Source organism: Bos indicus, chromosome 1 (genome assembly GCF_029378745.1).
Source record: "Bos indicus isolate NIAB-ARS_2022 breed Sahiwal x Tharparkar chromosome 1, NIAB-ARS_B.indTharparkar_mat_pri_1.0, whole genome shotgun sequence".
Classification (NCBI taxonomy): Eukaryota; Metazoa; Chordata; class Mammalia; order Artiodactyla; family Bovidae; genus Bos; species Bos indicus.
This window is the reverse complement of record NC_091760.1, coordinates 54,569,500-54,588,815: the sequence shown is the minus strand read 5'-3', so window position 1 is coordinate 54,588,815 and position 19,316 is coordinate 54,569,500. Positions and strand designations below refer to the sequence as shown.

The following is a 19,316-nucleotide window of genomic DNA, read 5'->3' as shown; positions in this document are numbered from 1 at the left end:
TTGGTAAGGTTGACTTGCTGTCCAGCTCAGGTGTCAAACAAATTAAACTGAAAATAATAGCTGTTGTCCAAGTTAAGCCAGACTTCGAAAACTGTGGTAACTTTTACAAATAAATTTTTAAGGACGTGTTACTGGTTTTCAGCGTGTTTTGGTATATGTGAATTGTGATGTGCTATATGACCATGTGTGTGTGAGTCGCTCAGTCAAGTCCAACTCTTTGTAACCCCGTGGACTGTAGCCCACCAGGCTCCTCTGTCCATGGGATTCTCTAGGCAAGAACACTGGAGTGGGTTGACATTCCCTTCTCCAGGGCACCTTCCTAACCCAGGGATTGAACCTGGGTCTCCTGCATTGCAGGCAGATTCTTTATTGTCTGAGCCACCAGGGAAGCCCACTATATAACCATAACTTTCCTCACAACTTAAATTTGAACTGTTAAGTATGCATGTATCAAAATAAACAATAAATAACTGCCTTAGGATTCTTTACTGAAAAGCAAAGGCCACTTTTAAGTCTTCAGAAAGAAAGAGCTGGTTGATGACTTTTTTGTTATCACAATGATAGACATAAAAGGTGAGCAACCTATATTTTATAATAATGCTAGTTGGGGTGGACTTGTTTTTATAGCAAAATGCTTTTTTTAATATTTGAAGACAATCAGTATGCCATATCGCAGAGTGATTACATCATACCCTCTAATACTCTGTTTTGGGGTTCTTTACAAAATCAGTATTCTTTTTAGTTAAACAGCAGGGATCTAATTATAGAGTAGACATTTTTGAGAAAAAGTTTGATTCATATATATTTAACCCTACATGTTTGTGCATTTAAAAATACATAATATATTCATGTCAGTAACTCCCTCAAAAAATCTAATGTCATAATGTCTAATCTCTGTCATTACATCCACATAGAAGGACTGCTGAAGCTTTATTATTGTCCTTTAATGATAGATATATTTAATCCGTCCAGCAAGTATATTATATTACTTTTAATAGCCCATGATCATGAATTTGAAAAGAAAGAAGCTGTTTCTGTGGAATGAGGGGAGCTACAGGATGAGTGGAGGGAAAGAACTATGTTTGATACCATTCTTGGTGGAAAAGGAGAATGACATTTGCCACGCACCTAAAGTCTTTCAGATTCATGCTGAATATCATCTCTTTTAATCCTCATGGCATCCCAAGTGGCTAGACGGATACAATTCCCATTTTTCAGACGAGACGAAAAGTTGAAGTGGCTCATCCATAGTCATATGGTTATTACAAAGATGAGCTTGTACTTGAAGTCATGCCCCTCTTTCTGGTTCTTACATGCAAGTGCTTTTCAGCCTCCTGCTCCTATGATGGTTTCTTGTGTATTCTGCTGTCTCTTAATTTCTGCTTTTATACTTTTAATGCAAATGTCACATAAAACATAGTCCAGCAGATAGAGTCAGAAAAACAGAAGCTGTTGTCCTTGTAAACATGCTTCATTAACTCTGATTTACTTTGAATATGGAAAAAGAAAACTGAAGAATATCTTTTGGCACATTCCAATCTGTGTAGGTCAGGAAGCAACAGTTAGAAGTGGGCATGGAACAACACACTGGTTCCAAATAGGAAAAGGAGTACGTCAAGGCTGTATATTTCACTCTGCTTATTTAACTTATATGCAGAGTACATCATGAGAAATGCTGGGCTGGATGAAGCACAAGCTGGAATCAAGATTGCCAGGAGAAATATCAATAACCTCAGATATGCAGATGACACCACCCTTATGGCAGAAAGTGAAGGAGAACTAAAGAGCCTCTTGATGAGAGTGAGAGAGGAGAGTGAAAAAGTTGGCTTAAAGCTCAACATTCAAAAACTAAGATCATGGCATGGTCCCATCACTTCATGGCAAATAGATGAGGAAACAGTGGCTGACTTTATTTCTGGGCTCCAAAATCACTGCAGATGGTGATTGCAGCCATGAAATTAAAAGATGCTTACTCTTTGGAAGGAAAGTTATGACCAACCTAGACAGCATATTATAAAGCAGAGACATTACTTTGTCAACAAAGGTCCCTCTAGTCAAGGCTATAGTTTTTCCAGTAGTCATGTATGGCTGTTAGAGTTGGACTATAAAGAAAGCTGAGCGCCGAAGAATTGATGCTTTTGAACTATGGTGTTGGAAAAGACTCTTGAGAGTCCCTTGGACTGCAAGGAGATCCAACCAGTCCATCCTAAAGGAGATCAGTCCTGGGTGTTCATTGGAAGGACTGATGTTGAAGCTGAAACTCCAATACTTTGGCCACCTGATGCCAAGAGCTGACTCATTTGAAAAGACCCTGATGCTGGGAAAGATTGAAGGCAGGAGGAGAAGAGGACAACAGAGGATGAGATGGTTAAATGGCATCACCGACTCAATGGACATGGGTTTGGGTGAACTCCGGGAGTTGGTAATGGACAGGGAGACCTGGTGTGCTGTGGTTCATGGGGTCGCAAAGAGTCAGACGTGACTGAGCGACTGAACTGAATCTGTGTAGAATATTTAGAGGTTTGAGAACATGCTAAACGTTAGAAATCACATTCAGTGTTAGAAATACCTACATTTTCACATGGTCAGATGATTATTTTTCAAAAATGCTGCAATGTACATTTAGGCCAGTTAATGTTTCATGATTCTGCTGACTTTCTAGTTCTTAAATTTAAATTGGCAAACTCATTTGTGAATAAAGGAATGCTTATGTTTAACTGGTATGGTTGTTGCTGATCGTGTTTATGCAAAATGCTTGGCTATAGAGAGATACTGAATGCGCCAACTAGGTTTTGCAAAATACCTGGATATTTTATATATATATATATGTGTGTGTGTGTGTGTGTGTATAGTTCCTTTATGTTTACCTTCTGAGTTATTTAATTATTAGTTTGTAAAATATATATTTTTACTTAATGATTTTTTTTAACTTTCTAAATGTAATGCTAGAGAATTAAAAAAAGCAAGGACACTCACCCTGTTCTTTGGTGTGAACATAGAAAACCGAAGCCAAGCTGGGATGTTCATTTATAGCAGTAACCGCTTGATCAAAATGCACGAGAAAGTCGGGCCACAGTTGAAACTGAAGTCCTTGTAAGTATGTTTTTGTTTTCAGAGGCACAGGCAGGATGAGGGAAGGTGTGGTAGGATCCTGTCTTTGGAGTTAGATGAGTAATTAATCATAATGGGAGCAGGTGTCGTGTCCCCCATCCACCCTTCCCATTAACGTGCAGGCATTCATCTGCCTAATTTATAATATCAGTAGGATTGCATGCCTGCTCTAAGGAAAAAGCACACTTTTGGAAATTTTACCATTTCTGTGCCATCTACTCGGGTGAAGTTGCTGATATTTCTCCAATTAAAAAATAATGCAAGCAGAGTAAAAAAATTTTAGAAAAGAAAAATCCATAGTCTTGTAACACAACCCTTTCAACATTTTGTGTAGCCCCAGCATGAATGAGTTCTTGCCAGTTACCTGCATGAGCATATATTCTTAGCACTCGCCAGCCTGCCTGGATTCCAGAGGAATACATTCTGGTGCTTTCCCAGTGGTCGGTCTGAAGCTCTCGTGAATTACGTAGAGCCCTGAAGAGAGACTGTAGAAAATTACAGAATCAGACAGGATAACCATGAGCAATAGGATAGCTCAGGGGAACATTTCTTCATCTTGTCCCCTCACTCTCAAGGAGATCATGATTCATTCATTTGTTTATTCAGCAAGCACTGGTATTATAGTACCATGTGCCAGGCACTGTACCAAACTCTGCAGACAGAATGGTGAAGACCTACTACCTTTTGCTAAGGAACTTATAATCCAGTGAGAAGGACAAGTGTATAAATACATATTTTTTATATTGTGTGGAAACAGTGAGAATGATCTTTTAAAATATAAATTAGTTTACTGTCTTGCTTCAAATCCCAGTGCATGTAGAATAGCACTGGTTTTCATATTCTGTCAGTGATCTGGCTTCTGCCTGGCTCTGGAGCACCTGCTCCGATACCACCCTCTGACAGCATTCCCTGCACGCTGGCAGGCATCTTGTTTCTCAAACATCCTAAACTCATTTCTACCTTTGGGCCTTGACATTTGCTCTTCCCTCTGCATTGAACTTTCTGTCCTCAGATCTTCTTACTGAGGGTCCTAGCATGTCACTCAGGCATCAGCTCTGAAATCTGCTCCACAGGAAGGTCTCTTGGACTATCTAATTAAAATTAGCCTCTGACATCACTCCTTCCACCTTATCTCTCTTCACATATTATGGCACCTGCTGTGTTTTGCTTACACCGCTTATACCATCTGAAATTATCTTGTCACCCGTAATGGCTTTCAGCCTTTAAGGGAAAACTCATAAACAGGGACCTTATCTTCCTTATTCATAACATATTCCTGGTTTCTGGCATGGGACCAGGTGCTGAGCATGAATGAATTGATAAATGAACAAACAAATATCTGTTATAGGCAAGGACCAGGTGCAAAAAGAGCCTCTTAGGAGGGGCAGTAAACCAAACCTGGGAAAGTTAAGTTAGGTCTCCTGGAAGAAATGATGCCCAAATTTAGGCTTACAGAATGAAGAGTTGAAGGAAGGGCAGGGTGGAAAGGGAAAGTGATGGAAAACATGATGGAAAGCCCCAAATTGGGAAGGCATGGCTTGTGCGCCAGTCGTAGGCACAGCCCCTGGGAGCCCCTGAAAAGCCCGATTTCTGGATGCCTTTTCCCCAATCAGGTTACAGCACTAAGCAGAAGAGCCCAGCCACATACATCAAGAGCTGCTGAAATGTGAAAAAAAATCAAGTTTATCCATCAGGCTATTCCTTTCTCAGATAGTACAGTGTATATTCCCTTAATAGATTTCACTGAGCACCCGTGGACCTCTGCAATGATGAGGAGAAATCCAACCTGACAGGTGAAACAAGGATGATAAAAAGCGACTGTCTGGCCTGTATTGTTAAGACGACTGTGTCAGTTTATCTCTGCAAGGGATTGTTAGGGGTGTTTACTGCTTCAAGGCCTCATTTCCCTACTCACTCTGACTCCCCATGTCAGGTTATAGGTTTAAAAAAGGAGTCATATTAATTCAGTAATGACATATTAAGAAATTTTATATTATGGGACCAAACACAACTGGAATGACCATAGACTTACATTAAAAAGTACAGTTATAACTTGTTAACTTTGACATGCTTTGGACCAAATGACTGAATTTATTTTTTTAATTGATTTTGAAAGATAAATACTAGCCTTTTCTGTTTTCTTAGCTTAATTTCACGTAATTTATATATGTATTTATTCTTCCAGACTCGGTGAAGGTGTAGTTGGAATTGTTAATATACCCTTGGAGATCATGGAACCATCCCATAATAAGCAGGAATTTCTCAATGTCCATGAGTATAATCATCTTCTAAAAGTTATGGGACAATACTTGGTCCAGTACTGTAAGGACACCGGGATCAGTGAGTATTCAGTAGCCATGATAAGAGATGCTTAATGGGGATTAAATTGATGATGTCTGCACGCTGGAATGATTGTACTGATTCAGATAGACAGTAACCCAAAAGCCTGAAAGAGAGTACCTGAATTAATAAAACAAACAAAGGGGAAATAGGAAAGAAGTTAGAATCTTCCCTAGAGTATTACATGAAAAAGAAGGCAGCAGGTTAAAAATTATAAGAGGAGGGTGATCAGAGAGCAGTATGCAATGGCAGCTGATCATGTAGGAAGGGGGCAGAAGTTTGGTGGAAATAAGCTGAGAACCACCCAAAGGACACTCTAGGACTCTACTGTATAGGAATGCAGAGTCCCACACAGACCTAAGCAGCTCCTATTGTTGTTGTTCAGTAGCTAAGTTGTGTCCAGCTCTTTGCATCTCCATGAAATACAGCACGCCAGGCTTCCCTGTCCTTCACTGTCTCCTGGAGTTTGCTCAAACTCATATCCATTGAGTCGGTAATGCCATCCAACCATCTCATCCTCCTTCTCTTCCCCTCAATCTTTCTATAGTGTAATCATTGTTGACCCTGAATAATTGTAGATATGTTAAACCCTGTTTTGTATATCTGACAAGTCTTGAATATGTTAATTACAGAAAGATTTACAAGAAAAATCACTATATACACTTAGAAATGTAAAAAGGAGAAGTCAATAGCACCCCACTCCAGTACTCTTGCCTGGAAAATCCCATGGATGGAGGAGCCTGGAAGGCTGCAGTCCATGGGGTCACTGAGGGTCGGACATGACTGAGCGACTTCACTTTCACTTTTCACTTTCATGCACTGGAGAAGGAAATGGCAACCCACTCCAGTGTTCGTCCCTGGAGAATCCCAGGGACGGGGCATCCTGGTGGGCTGCCGTCTATGGGGTCGCACAGAGTCCGACACGACTGAAGTGACTCAGTAGCAGCAGCAGAACTTATCTAGAAAATCTGATTTATTCAGATCACCTCACTCTCCAGAGACGCCTGACAATTAAGTGGTGTGATGATGATGAGTGATTCAGTCGCTAAGTCGTGTCTGACTCTTACAAGTCCATGGATTGTAGCCTGCCAGGCTCCTCTGTCCTTGGAATTCTCCAGGCAAGAATTCTGGAGTGGGTTGCCATTTCCTTCTCCAGGGAATCTTCCTGACCCAGGAATCAAATCCAGGTGGAGACAGGTTCTTTACCGACTGAGCTATGAGGGAAGCCACATGAAGTGGTGTGCTGTGCATTAATTAAGCTTCCTTTAAATTTTGCAGACATATGGCTTCATTTATGGAAATACATAGGCTACCGTGTATTTGTTCAGTGAATTGCATGAAGTATGTATAATTCATGCATATCAAAAATTACATCCTACCCTTGAGACAACTTAAACTCTTATTATTGTTTCACTTGAAGTTGTAATTTTAGAATTTTTGTGCGTGTGTTCCCACTCTGCTCAGTCCTGAAATTGTCTCATACCGGTGAAACAGGAAAGAGTGAAAGAACTCAGGGGAAACAAATATAAAGGTGGGAATGACCTTGAGGGTGTTAATTTCCTGCCAGTGCTGGATTTTCCTGTCATGGTCTAAAGCCTCCTCAGAGTGTGGTCTGTGGACTAGCAGCATCAGCATCACCTGAGGGCTTGGTGTACATGCAGAATCTGAGGCCCCACCCAAGACCTACTGGATTAAAATCTGCATGTTAGCAAAGTCTTCAGGGGATGTGAACACACAATAAAGTTTGAGAAACACTTCTCTGAAAAGTACGTGCGTGTTACTCATGCTTAGCAAAGGCATACTTTTTCACATGTATGTTTTGTTCTCAGAGACATGTTTAAAGCTATATTGAATGTAGGAAAGACTACGTTATTTGGCAGGGTGTGCTTGAAGCTGTATAAAACATTGGAAGGTACGGAGTGAGGTTGTGTAAATCAATGATCTACTCACTGGTCTTTAAATGCTAGCATAACATGGTTCAGAAAGAAAATGTTAAGCATTTTAAAATTATGTAACTTCCTCCATCTTCATATTTTCTCCATAATCCCTTCTTTATCTTGTTTATCCTTGCTTATCTTTGTTCAATCGCTAAGTTGTGTCTGACTCTACAACCCTGTGAACTGTGGCACACCAGAGTTCCCTGTCCTTCACTAACTTCCAAGGTTTGCTCAAACACATGTCCATTAAGTCTATGATGCCATCCAGCCATCTCATCCTGTCACCCACTTCTCCTCCTGCCCTCAATCTTTCCCATCATTAGGGTCTTTTTCAGTGAGTCGGCTTTTCACATCAGTTGGCCAAAGTACTGAAGCTTCAGCTTATCCTTAGAATAAAGAACTGAGTCCTCAGAAGGAATTAGGCATTCAGTTTAAAGCTTATAGGAATGATTTCAATCCAGCCCAGATTTACTCAAGACAGTCTTACACAGTCCTGATTGTAGGGGTTGTCTCTGTAAGTTCCTTTGGAGTGTGGGTGCCCTCCCAACATGGTACTGTCAACTCCACAGAGTGTGACTTGCCAGGTATTTCCCCTCTGTGTAATTTCCTATCCCTATTTTATCTACCTAACTTCTTCAAAGTCTTCTCAACAGAAGATATAGTATGATTCAAAATAAGTAAGTTATCAGATCAGATCAGTCACTCAGTCGTGTCCGGCTCTTTGCGACCCCATGAATCACAGCACCCCAGGCCTCCCTGTCCATCACCAACTCCCAGAGTTCACTCAGACTCACGTCCATCGAGTCAGTGATGCCATCCAGCCATCTCATCCTCTGGCGTCCCCTTCTCCTCCTGCCCCCAATCCCTCCCAGCATCAGAGTCTTTTCCAATGAGTCAACTCTTCGCATGAGGTGGCCAAAGTACTGGAGTTTCAGCTTTAGCATCATTCCTTCCAAAGAAATCCCAGGGCTGATCTCCTTCAGAATGGACTGGTTGGATCTCCTTGCAGTCCAAGGGACTCTCAAGAGTCTTCTCCAACACCACAGTTCAAAAGCACCAATTCTTTGGTGCTCAGCCTTCTTCACAGTCCAACTCTCACATCCATACATGACCACAGGAAAAACCATAGCCTTGACTAGACGAACCTTTGTTGGTGAAGTAATTTCTCTGCTTTTGAACATGCTATCTAGGTTGGTCATAACTTTCCTTCCAAGGAGTAAGCATCTTTTAATTTCATGGCTGCAGTCACCATCTGCAGTGATTTTGGAGTCCAGAAAAATAAAGTCTGACACTGTCTCCACTGTTTCCCCATCTATTTCCCATGAAGTGGTGGGACCAGATGCCATGATCTTCGTTTTCTGAATGTTGAGCTTTAAGCCAACTTTTTCACTCTCCACTTTCACTTTCATCAAGAGGCTTTTGAGTTCCTCTTCACTTTCTGCCATAAGGGTGGTGTCATCTGCATATCTGAGGTTATTGATATTTCCCCCAGCAATCTTGATTCCAGCTTGTGTTTCTTCCAGTCCAGCGTTTCTCATGATGTACTCTGCATATAAGTTAAATAAACAGGGTGACAATATACAGCCTTGACGAACTCCTTTTCCTATTTGGAACCAGTCTACTGTTCCATGTCCAGTTCTAACTGTTGCTTCCTGACCTGCATACAGATTTCTCAAGAGGCAGATCAGGTGTTCTGGTATTCCTAGCTCTTTCAGAATTTTCCACAGTTTATTGGGATCCACACAGTCAAAGGCTTTGGCATAGTCAATAAAGCAGAAATAGATGTTTTTCTGGAACTCTCTTGCTTTTTCTATGATCCAGCGGATGTTGGCAATTTGATCTCTGGTTCCTCTGCCTTTTCTAAAACCAGCTTGAACATCAGGAAGTTATATTTGTATGTTAATCACTAATGGTTAAAAACGTGTTGATGTCCTAGTTCCATAACTGTCCATGAATGGAGTTGGGGCTAGAGGTTGCTCTCACAAAAGATGTTCCTCTAGAAAGAAAGCAGAGAGTGGAGAAAGGAGAGTGAGCATGTGTATTTCCTCACATATCTCACAACTACTTCAGTATTAAACTGAATCAAGTAATCAAGGTCAGAATTGGTAGTCTCAGGAATTGTGTTGAGGAGATTGACCTTCAGGTCTCTGCTTACTAATTCCCACAGGAAGAAGCAAAGTTATGTAATGCTTGACTAACCCTCTGAAAGTCAATATTATAGACACACGATTTTAATGAAAAGTATTTGGGTAGATTTTTAACCTTATAAATAAAAGATGCAATTTTTGTATTTGCTGTAAATCTGATCTGTTTCTATGGAAAATTGGGCCCTTGTATTTAAAAATCCAATCAGCAGAAAAAGAAATGGCGAGGTAATAATTTTGTGTCATTTGTCAGATCTGCATTTACTTTTGGCACAGTTGATGCTAAGAATCTCAGAAGTATTCTTGTCTCTGAGTCTGTCCTCACGTCACTGTCTGCTACTGTGTTTTCTGAAACTTTATGCATCCTTACAGTAAAATGGAAATATTAATCATCAGCTTTTTGGAATGGAGAGAGAAGGAGAAGGAAAAGATAGGGAGAAATAGCAAATGAAATCTGAATTTGAACAGAAGTAATTACATAGAAATGTATTACTAAAATTTTTCAAAACAGATTATAGCTGATCAGCTAAAATGAAATTTATGATGCAATAAACAACCTTTACCAGCAGAACTCAAATTATAGGGCCTGGGTTGGCAATAAGGTTAAAAGTTGTTTAATCCAGTCACCCACCCCCACCATGCATGAATCCCCTTTACCTCACCCACCCCTGCCCCAGGCATTGTGTATATGTATCTGTTCAGTCATATCAGTCATGTCCGCCTCTTTGAAACCCCATGAACTATCTATCACCCACCAGGCTCCTCTGTCCATGGGATTTCCCAGGCAAGAATACTGAAGTGGGTTGCCATTTCCTCCTCTACGGGATCTTCCTGACCCAGGGATCAGACCCACATCCCCTGCATTGGCAGGCAGGTTCTTTACCACTGAGCCACTTGGGAAGTCCCAGGCAAGTGGAAGCCATTTTATGCCTAAACAGGGTAAAATTTTTCTCATGAAAGAAAAATTGCTACTTCTTGAGGCAGCTATGAATCTTTGCACAACTGTATTAGAAAATACATTTTTATATTAATGTCAAATCTATTTCTCATGTGTTCTTTTATTCATTCATTCATCGATGCCAGGCGCAGAATGTTACAGGACCGATAAATCAGACGAGGTCCACCTTCTCTGGGAATTTACAGTTTAGTAGGGCTAACACCATGCTTATTTAACTTATATTGTCACCCTGCTTATTTAACTTATATGCAGAGTACATCATGAGAAACGCTGGGCTGGAACAAGCACAAGCTGGAATCAAGATTGCCAGGAGAAATATCAATAACCTCAGATATGCAGATGACACCACCCTTATGGCAGAAAGTGAAGAACTAAAGAGCCTCTTGATGAAAGTGAAAGAGGAGAGTGAAAAAGTTGGCTTAAAGCTCAACATTCAGAAAACTAAGATCATGGCATCCAGTCCCATCACTTCCTGGCAAATAGATGGGGAAACAGTGGAAACAGTGGCTGACTTTATTTCTGGGGACTCTGAAATCACTGCAGATGGTGATTGCAGCCAGGAAATTAAAAGATGCTTACTCCTTGGAAGTAAAGTTATGACCAACCTGGATAGCATATTGAAAAGCAGAGACATTACTTTGCCAACAAAGATCCATCTAGTCAAGGCTATGGTTTTTCCTGTGGTCATGTATGGATGTGAGAGTTGGACTATAAAGAAAGCTGAGCGCTGAAGAATTGGTGCTTTTGAACTGTGGTGTTGGAGAAGACTCTTGAGAGTCCCTTGGACTGCAAGGAGATCCATCAAGTCCATCCTAAAGGAGATCAGTCCTGGGTGTTCATTGGAAGGACTGATGTTAAAGCTGAAACTCCCGTACTTTGGCCACCTGATGTGAAGAGCTGACTCATTTGAAAAGACCCTGATGCTGGAAAAGACTGAGGGCAGAAGGAGAAGGGGACGACAGAGGATGAGATGGCTGGATGGCATCACCAGCTCGATGGACATGGGTTTGGGTGGATTCTGGGAGTTGGTGATGGACAGGGAGGCCTGGTGTGCTGTGGTTCATGGGGTCGCAAAGAGTGGGACACGACTGAGTGACTGAACTGAACTGATTATGAAATACATAAACCCATCATCCAACCCTAACAATTATCAACTCCTCAGCAAACTGGTTTTATCCATACTTCCACCTACTCCCCCACAACTGGAACGTGAAGGAAATTCCAGATACTTTATATCTGCATATATTTTAACATGTATTCTTAAAGAACTCTGTTTAAAAACATGACCACAATACAAATATGACATCTAAAAATTGTCAATACTTTTTTAATAGCATAAAAATATCCTGTCTCGTGTTTACATTTTGAATTTTCTGTTATATTTCATAGTCCTCTATCCTATCCTCATATTTCTCTTTATTGTTCCCTCTCTCTCTCTCTCTCTTTTTTTTTTTTGCAATTTATTTGTAGGCAGAATTGGTTGTCTTACTGTTTTCACAGTTTAAATTTTTCTGACTGCATTACTGTGTGTAGTTTAACAGATTCTTTCATTCTGTTTATTTTATTTCTCTGTAAATTGGTAGAATCTAGCAGCTTGACCAAATTCAGGTGTGTTCTTTTGTGGCTGTTTTATCAAGATACTTCGTAGGTTGAAGAGTGTTCTATCAGGAGCCATAAATTGTTCTCTTTTAATAATATTAACAATTAGTGATCAAAACTCATATCCCTTAAGAGTCCCAAAATCTTGCATTCTAATTAAATCAATTTTCATTGCTTATTAACTAATACTTCTATAAAGAAGAACTTCTTTTATCAACCATTTGATTACCCATGTTTGTTGGGACCTTACTATTGACAGCAGCAACAGTAGAATTCTATACCACTAAAAAAATTGTGTTGGCTAAAAGCTTTATGTGAGAGGAATTGGAGAGAAAATATCAAAAAACATTATAGACATTTTTACTTTATTTTTATTGCATAAATATATGTTTAAAATTGTTACTTTGTGCCAGTTCCCAGAAAATAGCAGGATGGTTCAGGAGTTCAAAGCATTGACTTCTGTTTTTTAAAAAATATCACAGTCTTAGATTTTATCCATTACACTGCTTTCACTTGATAATTGAAATTATCACCATTGACAGCACTTAACACTTCTTTTTCTATCTGACTGCACTTGTATTGTTATCATGATAATGATATTTTTAACATCTACAAGGAAATTTCTTGCTAAAACATCTCAGAAGATCTCACCTATATTGCAAATAAAATATGAAAAAGCCAGCCCTTCTTTTGTCTAGAATTAAATACACTTTGAGTCTTACAGTTTGATCTTTCCCTGCCATACAAGAAGCAAAGCTTCAACACTCTTCATTATTCTGCGTGTGTGTGCTTTAGAAAAAAGAATAAGTTGTATCTAATGACTGAATTTAAGACAGCGAAATCAGAATTAAACAATTTAACATAAGTTGTGTTAACAACAAAGAATCTTTAGACTTTTGAGACCATTAAGTCACGGTGCTTTGTGTATGTCTAAGAAAACTAAGATTGTGGCATCCGGTCCCATCACTTCATGGCAAATAGATGGGGAAACAGTGGCTGACTTTGGTTTTTGGGCCTCCAAAACCACTGCAGATGGTGATTGCAGCCACAAAATTAAAAGGCACTTACTCCTTAGAAGGAAAGTTATGACCAACCAGGACAGCATATTAAAAAGCAGAGACATTACTTTGTCAACAAAGGTCCATCTAGTCAAGGCTATGGTTTTTCCAGTAGTCATGTATGGATGTGAGAGTTGGACTATAAAGAAAGCTGAGTGCTGAAGAATTGATGCTTTTGAACTGTGGTGTTGGAGAAGGCTCTTGAGAGTCCCTTGGACTGCAAGGAGATCCAACCAGTCCATTCTAAAGGAGATCAGTCCTGGGTGTTCATTGGAAGGACTGATGTTGAAGCTGAAACTCTAATACTTCGGCCACTTGATGTGAAGAGCTGACTCATTTGAAAAGGCTCTGATGCTGGGAAAGATTGAAGGCAGGAGGAGAAGGGGATGACAGAGGATGAGATTGTTAGATGGCATCACCAACTCAATGGAGATGAGTTTGAGTAAGCTCCGGGAGTTGGTGATGGACAGGGAGGTCTGGCGTGCTGTGGTTCATGGGGTCGCAAAGAGTCGGACACAAATGAGTGACTGAACTGAACTGAAGTGAAGATAAAGAGAATCCTGGTAGAAAGAAAAATTATGCTAACCTAGGTGTTGGGGTGGTAGGCTGCAGTCCACGGGGTCGCTAAGAGTCAGACACGACTGAGCAACTTCACTTTCACTTTTCACTTTCATGCACTGGAGAAGGAAATGGAAACCCACTCCAGTGTTCTTGCCTGGAGAATCACAGGGATGGGGGAGCCTGGTGGGCTGCCGTCTATGGGGTCCCACAGAGTCAGACATGACTGAAGTGACTTAGCAGCAGTAGCAGCAGGTATTGAGGAGACTTAGGTAGCTGACTAAGCTTTTACCCGTGATAACACAGAATGTTTTTTGAATATATTTATATTATTATGTCTAATTTTGATTTCCATTCTTTATAAACAACAGGAAAAATTAGTGCATATATAGAAAAGCTATGAATGTGACTAAATAAAAATATAACCAAAAAAATGAAAGTTAAATTGTTTCTTTATAAGGAAGAACTCAGTAGAAACGTAACTTTCCTTAAGTTTGTTTTTGAAGATATCCTCATAAGGCTTCCCTCCATCTTCCTGCACATATGGTGTGGTTCTGAACTGGGAGGAGTCACGAAGCCTAGGGGACCTTAGAGTGTGGCTTGGAATCCTTGAATCCCTGGCTACTGATGATTGTTGAAGACGGCGTTATGTCTTGTACATATATGTGCTACATTTTTTCAAATATAGCGATGTAGTTGTGAGTAGTAAGACATAAAATCACATAAAAGTATGATTGAATTCATGATTTATGTATTTATTTTGTCATCATGTATTTTCTCAAGTCAGGATGGTGGTGGTTCTAAAATCATTTTTTTCAGCTTAAGGAGATCTTTGTGGGAAGCAGCTAATATGGAATGAAAGGAAATGATGCTCCATTGTCAGGTGAAGTCATGACGTTACTGCAAAGTTGGACCAACTCTGCAGATTCCTGGAGTTTTGCTATGGAGCCTACTGTACCATCAACTGTACTGTACTGGGAGATGGACCCAACCACCTCAACCACATCCAGGAGCCAAGAGAAAGAAGGGCACTGGAAACACCTTTACCACTGCTGAAGACATCTCGCCTTATTTTCCTTCAATTCAAATCAAATCCTTTGGGAAGTGATCACATAGGGCCTCTCTCATCTCACATACACCACACACTTTCTAAGCCATCATGGCAGTTCTTCCTGATAAGTGGTAATTGGCCTCGAGATTTTATGGGCATCCCTACCAGCTGATCAGAGTTGGTATGTTACTTGAAACCAGTTTCCTATCCCTAACCCAGAGATGCTATCAAGACCATAAATGATAAATGATCACACAAGGGATCAGCTTAACAAGGGTCTCATATCTGGCTTGGCTAAGAATTACAAAGATAAGGACAAACAGGACAGTATTCACCAGAGGAGAAAGTGTGATCTACAGTCCTCCAAGAATGGATGTGTAATTTCTATTTGAGATCTTTAATGTTCAGTTCAGTCGCTCAGTCGTGTCCGACTCTTGCAACCCCATGAACTGCAGTACCCCAGGCTTCCCTGTCCGTCGTGGACTCCAGGAGCTTACCCAAACTCATGTCTGTTGAGTTGGTGATGCCATCCAACCATCTCATCCTCTGTCGTCCCCTTCTCCTCCCGCCTTTAATCAGCATCAGGATCTTTTCCAGTGACTCAGTTCTTTGCATCAGGTGGCCAGAGTATTGGAGTTTCAGCTTCAGCATCACTCCCCAGGTTGGTAGGTGCCCAATATGCTACTGGAGAAGAGTGGAGAAATAACTCCAGAAAGAATGAAGAGACAGAGCCAAAGCAAAAACAACACCCAGTTGTGGATGGGACTGGTTTTGCAAGTAAAGTCTGATGCTGTAAAGAGCAATATTTCATAGGAACCTGGAATGTTAGGTCCATGAATCAAGGCAAATTGAAAGTGGTCAAACAGGAGATGGCAAGAGTTTACCTGGAGTTTACCCAAACTCATGTCCATTGAGTCAGTGATGCCATCCAACCATTTCCTTCTCTGTCATCCTCTTCTCCTCCTGCCCTCAATCTTTCCCAGCATCAGGGCCTTTTCAAATGAGTCAGCTCTTCGCATCAGGTGGCCAAAGTATTGGAGTTTCAGTTTCAACATCAGTCCTTCCAATGAACACCCAGGACTTATCTCCTTTAGGATGGACTGGTTGGATCTCCTTGCAATCCAAGGGGCTCTCAAGAGTCTTCTCCAACACCCCAGTTCAAAAGCATCAATTCTTCGGCGCTCAGCTTTCTTTATAGTCCAACTCTCACATCCCTATATGACTACTGGAAAAACCATTGCCTTGACTAGACTGGGACCTGACTGTGCTCAGATCATGAAATCTTTAAAAGTAGAACATAAATATCTATTTAGATGCAGAACTACCTGAAGGCAGGGACCTCGTTTAAATACCATTGCCATCTTCAGATTTTCTTGGTGCTTTATTTTCATAAACTGTTTTAGGTTTTATTATTTGATTGGAAACATCAAATGTTGCTTTGGTAGTTTATTACTGAATTTTATTACTTTTTCACTTGGTCAATTGATTCCCTGGATATCATTGTACATTCTATGAATACATATGAAACGGACCTCTAAGAGGCTATTAGATTTCTTCCCCCTTTAAGAGGCAAAATCTATGTGAACTGCTCTTTTAGTTACTGGTTTTTGACAATTTTTTAGTAAGTTATTGCAGTAGTTTCCATTATTTTTTCCTGAAAAATTAATCAGATTAATTTAAACTTCGGGAATCTTCTGAATGCAATACTCCATACCTAGCTAGCAGTAAATTAGGTTTTCACAGCTTGTCTCAGATACTTATTCTAGAAATTAGTAATTTAATTCTCTATGTGCATTAAACTCTGATTATTCCATTAGTTTAACAAGCTTGTTGATTATTCAAACAAAAGTCTCAAAATATATACTCCTCTACTTCCTGTTCACAAAAGTAAAATGGATTTTAAAATCAGAATACCTTGAGGATGTTAATATAATTATGAAATTAACAATTTTGGGGTTATCTACAAAGCATTCTCCATGAGTGTTAGTCACTCAGTCCTGTTCGACTCTTTGTGACCCCATGGACTGTAGCTTGCCAGGTTCCCCTGTCCATGGGATTTTCCAGGCAGAAATGCTGGGGTGGGTTGCCATTCTCTACTCCAAGGGATCTTCCTGACCCATGGATCAAACCTAGGTCTCCTACATTGCAGGCAGATTCTTTATCGCCTGAACCACAAGGGAAATAGCATTCTCTATAGGTGGGGGGGAAATATTTGAGACACAATATTTTGTTCTTAATTGACTTCTGGATCAAAGAGAAATTTTTAAAAACTTCTTTAATACACATTAACAAAATATGGTTTATTAAAACCTTTTGAGCTTCCCTGGTGGCTCAGATGATAAAGAATCTACCTGCAATCTCAGCTTCAATCCCTGGCTTAGAAAGGCCCCCTGGAGAAGGGAATGGCAACCCACTCCAGTATTCTTGCCTGGAGAATTCCATGGACAGAGGAGTCTGGTGGGCTACAGGCTATGGGTCACAAAGAGTTGGACATGACCTAACAACTCATACTTTCACTTTCATATTTTAAGGCCTACCTAATTTAATGAATTCTATTAATCATTTTACTCTTTCTTGCCAGACTAGGATAGACAATAATTTTTTTCCAGGTTTCTTGAGTATCATTGACAAAAAATTACATATGCTTAAAGTGAACAACACGGCTATTCACTACACATATACATTGTGAAATATTTACCACCGTCAAGTTAATTAAAACATCTTATCATCTCACTCAGTTACCATGTTGCTTATGTAGGTGTGAGAATGCTTCAGATTTACTCTTAGCACATTCAAGTATACAATACAGTATTATTTACTATAGTCACCATGCTGTACATTAGATCCTCAGAACTTATTGAGCTTATAAATGAAAGTTTGTACCCTTTGACTGACATCTCCCCATTATCTCTGGCCCACAGTTGCCAGCAACCATGATTCTACTTTCTGTTTTTATGAATTCAACTTTATTATTAGTATTATTGGATTCCACATGTAAATCATATTATATGTTTCTCTGTCTGGCTTATTTCACTTAGTATAGTTCCCTAGAGTTTCATTCTTATAACAGATGGAGAATTCAACTCTTTTATGGCTAAATAATATTCTACTCTATCCTCCTTCTCTCTCACATACACACACATCCAGGCATACTTTCTTCAACCTTTCATCCATCATTGGACACTTAGGTCGCTTCCATATTTCCATATCTTGCCGGTACTGACTGATGTTGCAGTGAAGATGGGAGTGCAGATATCTCTTCAACATACTGTTATCATTTTCTTCAGATATATACCCAGAAGTGGTTTTCTGGATCATATAATAACTACATTTTTTAATTTTTGAGGAATCTCCACACTGTTTTCCATAATGGTTGTACCAGTTTACATTCCTACCAACAGTGTACAAGGATTCCTTTTTCTCCACATCCTCAAGAACACTATCACTTCTCTTTTTGACAATAGCCATCCTAATAGGTGTGACGTCATAAGGTACTGTGATTTTGATTTGCTTTCCTTGATTATTAGTGATGTTAAGCACCTTTTCACGTACCTGTTGTCCATTTGTGTGTCTTTTTCTTGGAAAACTGTCTATTTGGGTCTTCAGACCATTTTTCAATAAGAGGGTTTTTTTTTTTTTTGCTATTCAATTATTTGAGTTATTTATATATTTTAGACTTTAATACCTTATCATATAAATTATTTGCATATATTTTCTCCCTTTCTGTATGTTGCTTTTTCATTTTTTTTGGAGTGTTTCCTTTGCTATACAAAAGCTTTGTAGTTTGATATACTCGCTCTTGTTTATTTTTTGTTCCACTATGCTTTTAGTGTTATATCAAAAACGACGACAACAAAATTCATTGCCCAGACCAATGTTAAGGAGCTTTTTGTATATTTTCTTCTAGGAACTTTATGGTTTCAGGTCTTACCTTTAAATCATCAATTCATTTTGGGTTAATGTTTATGAGTGGTGTGAAATAGGGTCCAGCTTCATTCTTTTGTCTGTACATCCAATTTTCCCACCATTTATTAAACAGACTGAATGTGTATGTGTTCGTCGCTCAGTTGTGTCTGACTCTTTGTGACCGCATGGACTGTAGCCCGCCAGGCTCCTTTGTCCATGAGATTCTCCAGGCAGGAATACTGGAGTGGGTTGCCATTCCCTTCTCTATTTATTGAGGATTTTAGCATCTATGTTCACCAGTGGTTCTAGACTGTATTTTTCTTTCCTTATAAAGCCCTTATCTGGTTTTGGAATCAGAGTAATGTGGACCTCATAAAAAGAGTTTGGAAATTTTCTTTCTTTAAAGAAGAAAAAATTGGGGGGAATATATTTTTGGAAAAGATTTATAGGCATTATTATTTTTATTATTATTATTATGTTTGGTAAAACTCACCACTGATGCTATCTGGTCCTGGGTTTTTCTTTGTTGGGAGATTTTTAATGACTGATTCAGTATCTTTACTCACTCTTGGTCTGTTCATATTTTCTGTTTCCTCATGATTCAGTCTTGGTAGGTTGTATGTTTCTAGGAATTTACCCATTTCTTCTATGTTA

The 19,316-nt window shown here is 39.7% G+C and overlaps 1 protein-coding gene across 1 annotated transcript in view; it reads left to right on the top strand.

The window, feature by feature from the left end:
* The window catches only part of MORC1 (MORC family CW-type zinc finger 1), a 165,231-nt gene that overhangs the window by 65,013 nt on the left and 80,902 nt on the right, over nt 1–19,316 (top strand). The window contains 2 exon segments of the mRNA XM_070787520.1: nt 2,950–3,093; nt 5,297–5,451. Of these exon segments, the coding sequence (XP_070643621.1) occupies nt 2,950–3,093; nt 5,297–5,451 (299 nt within the window).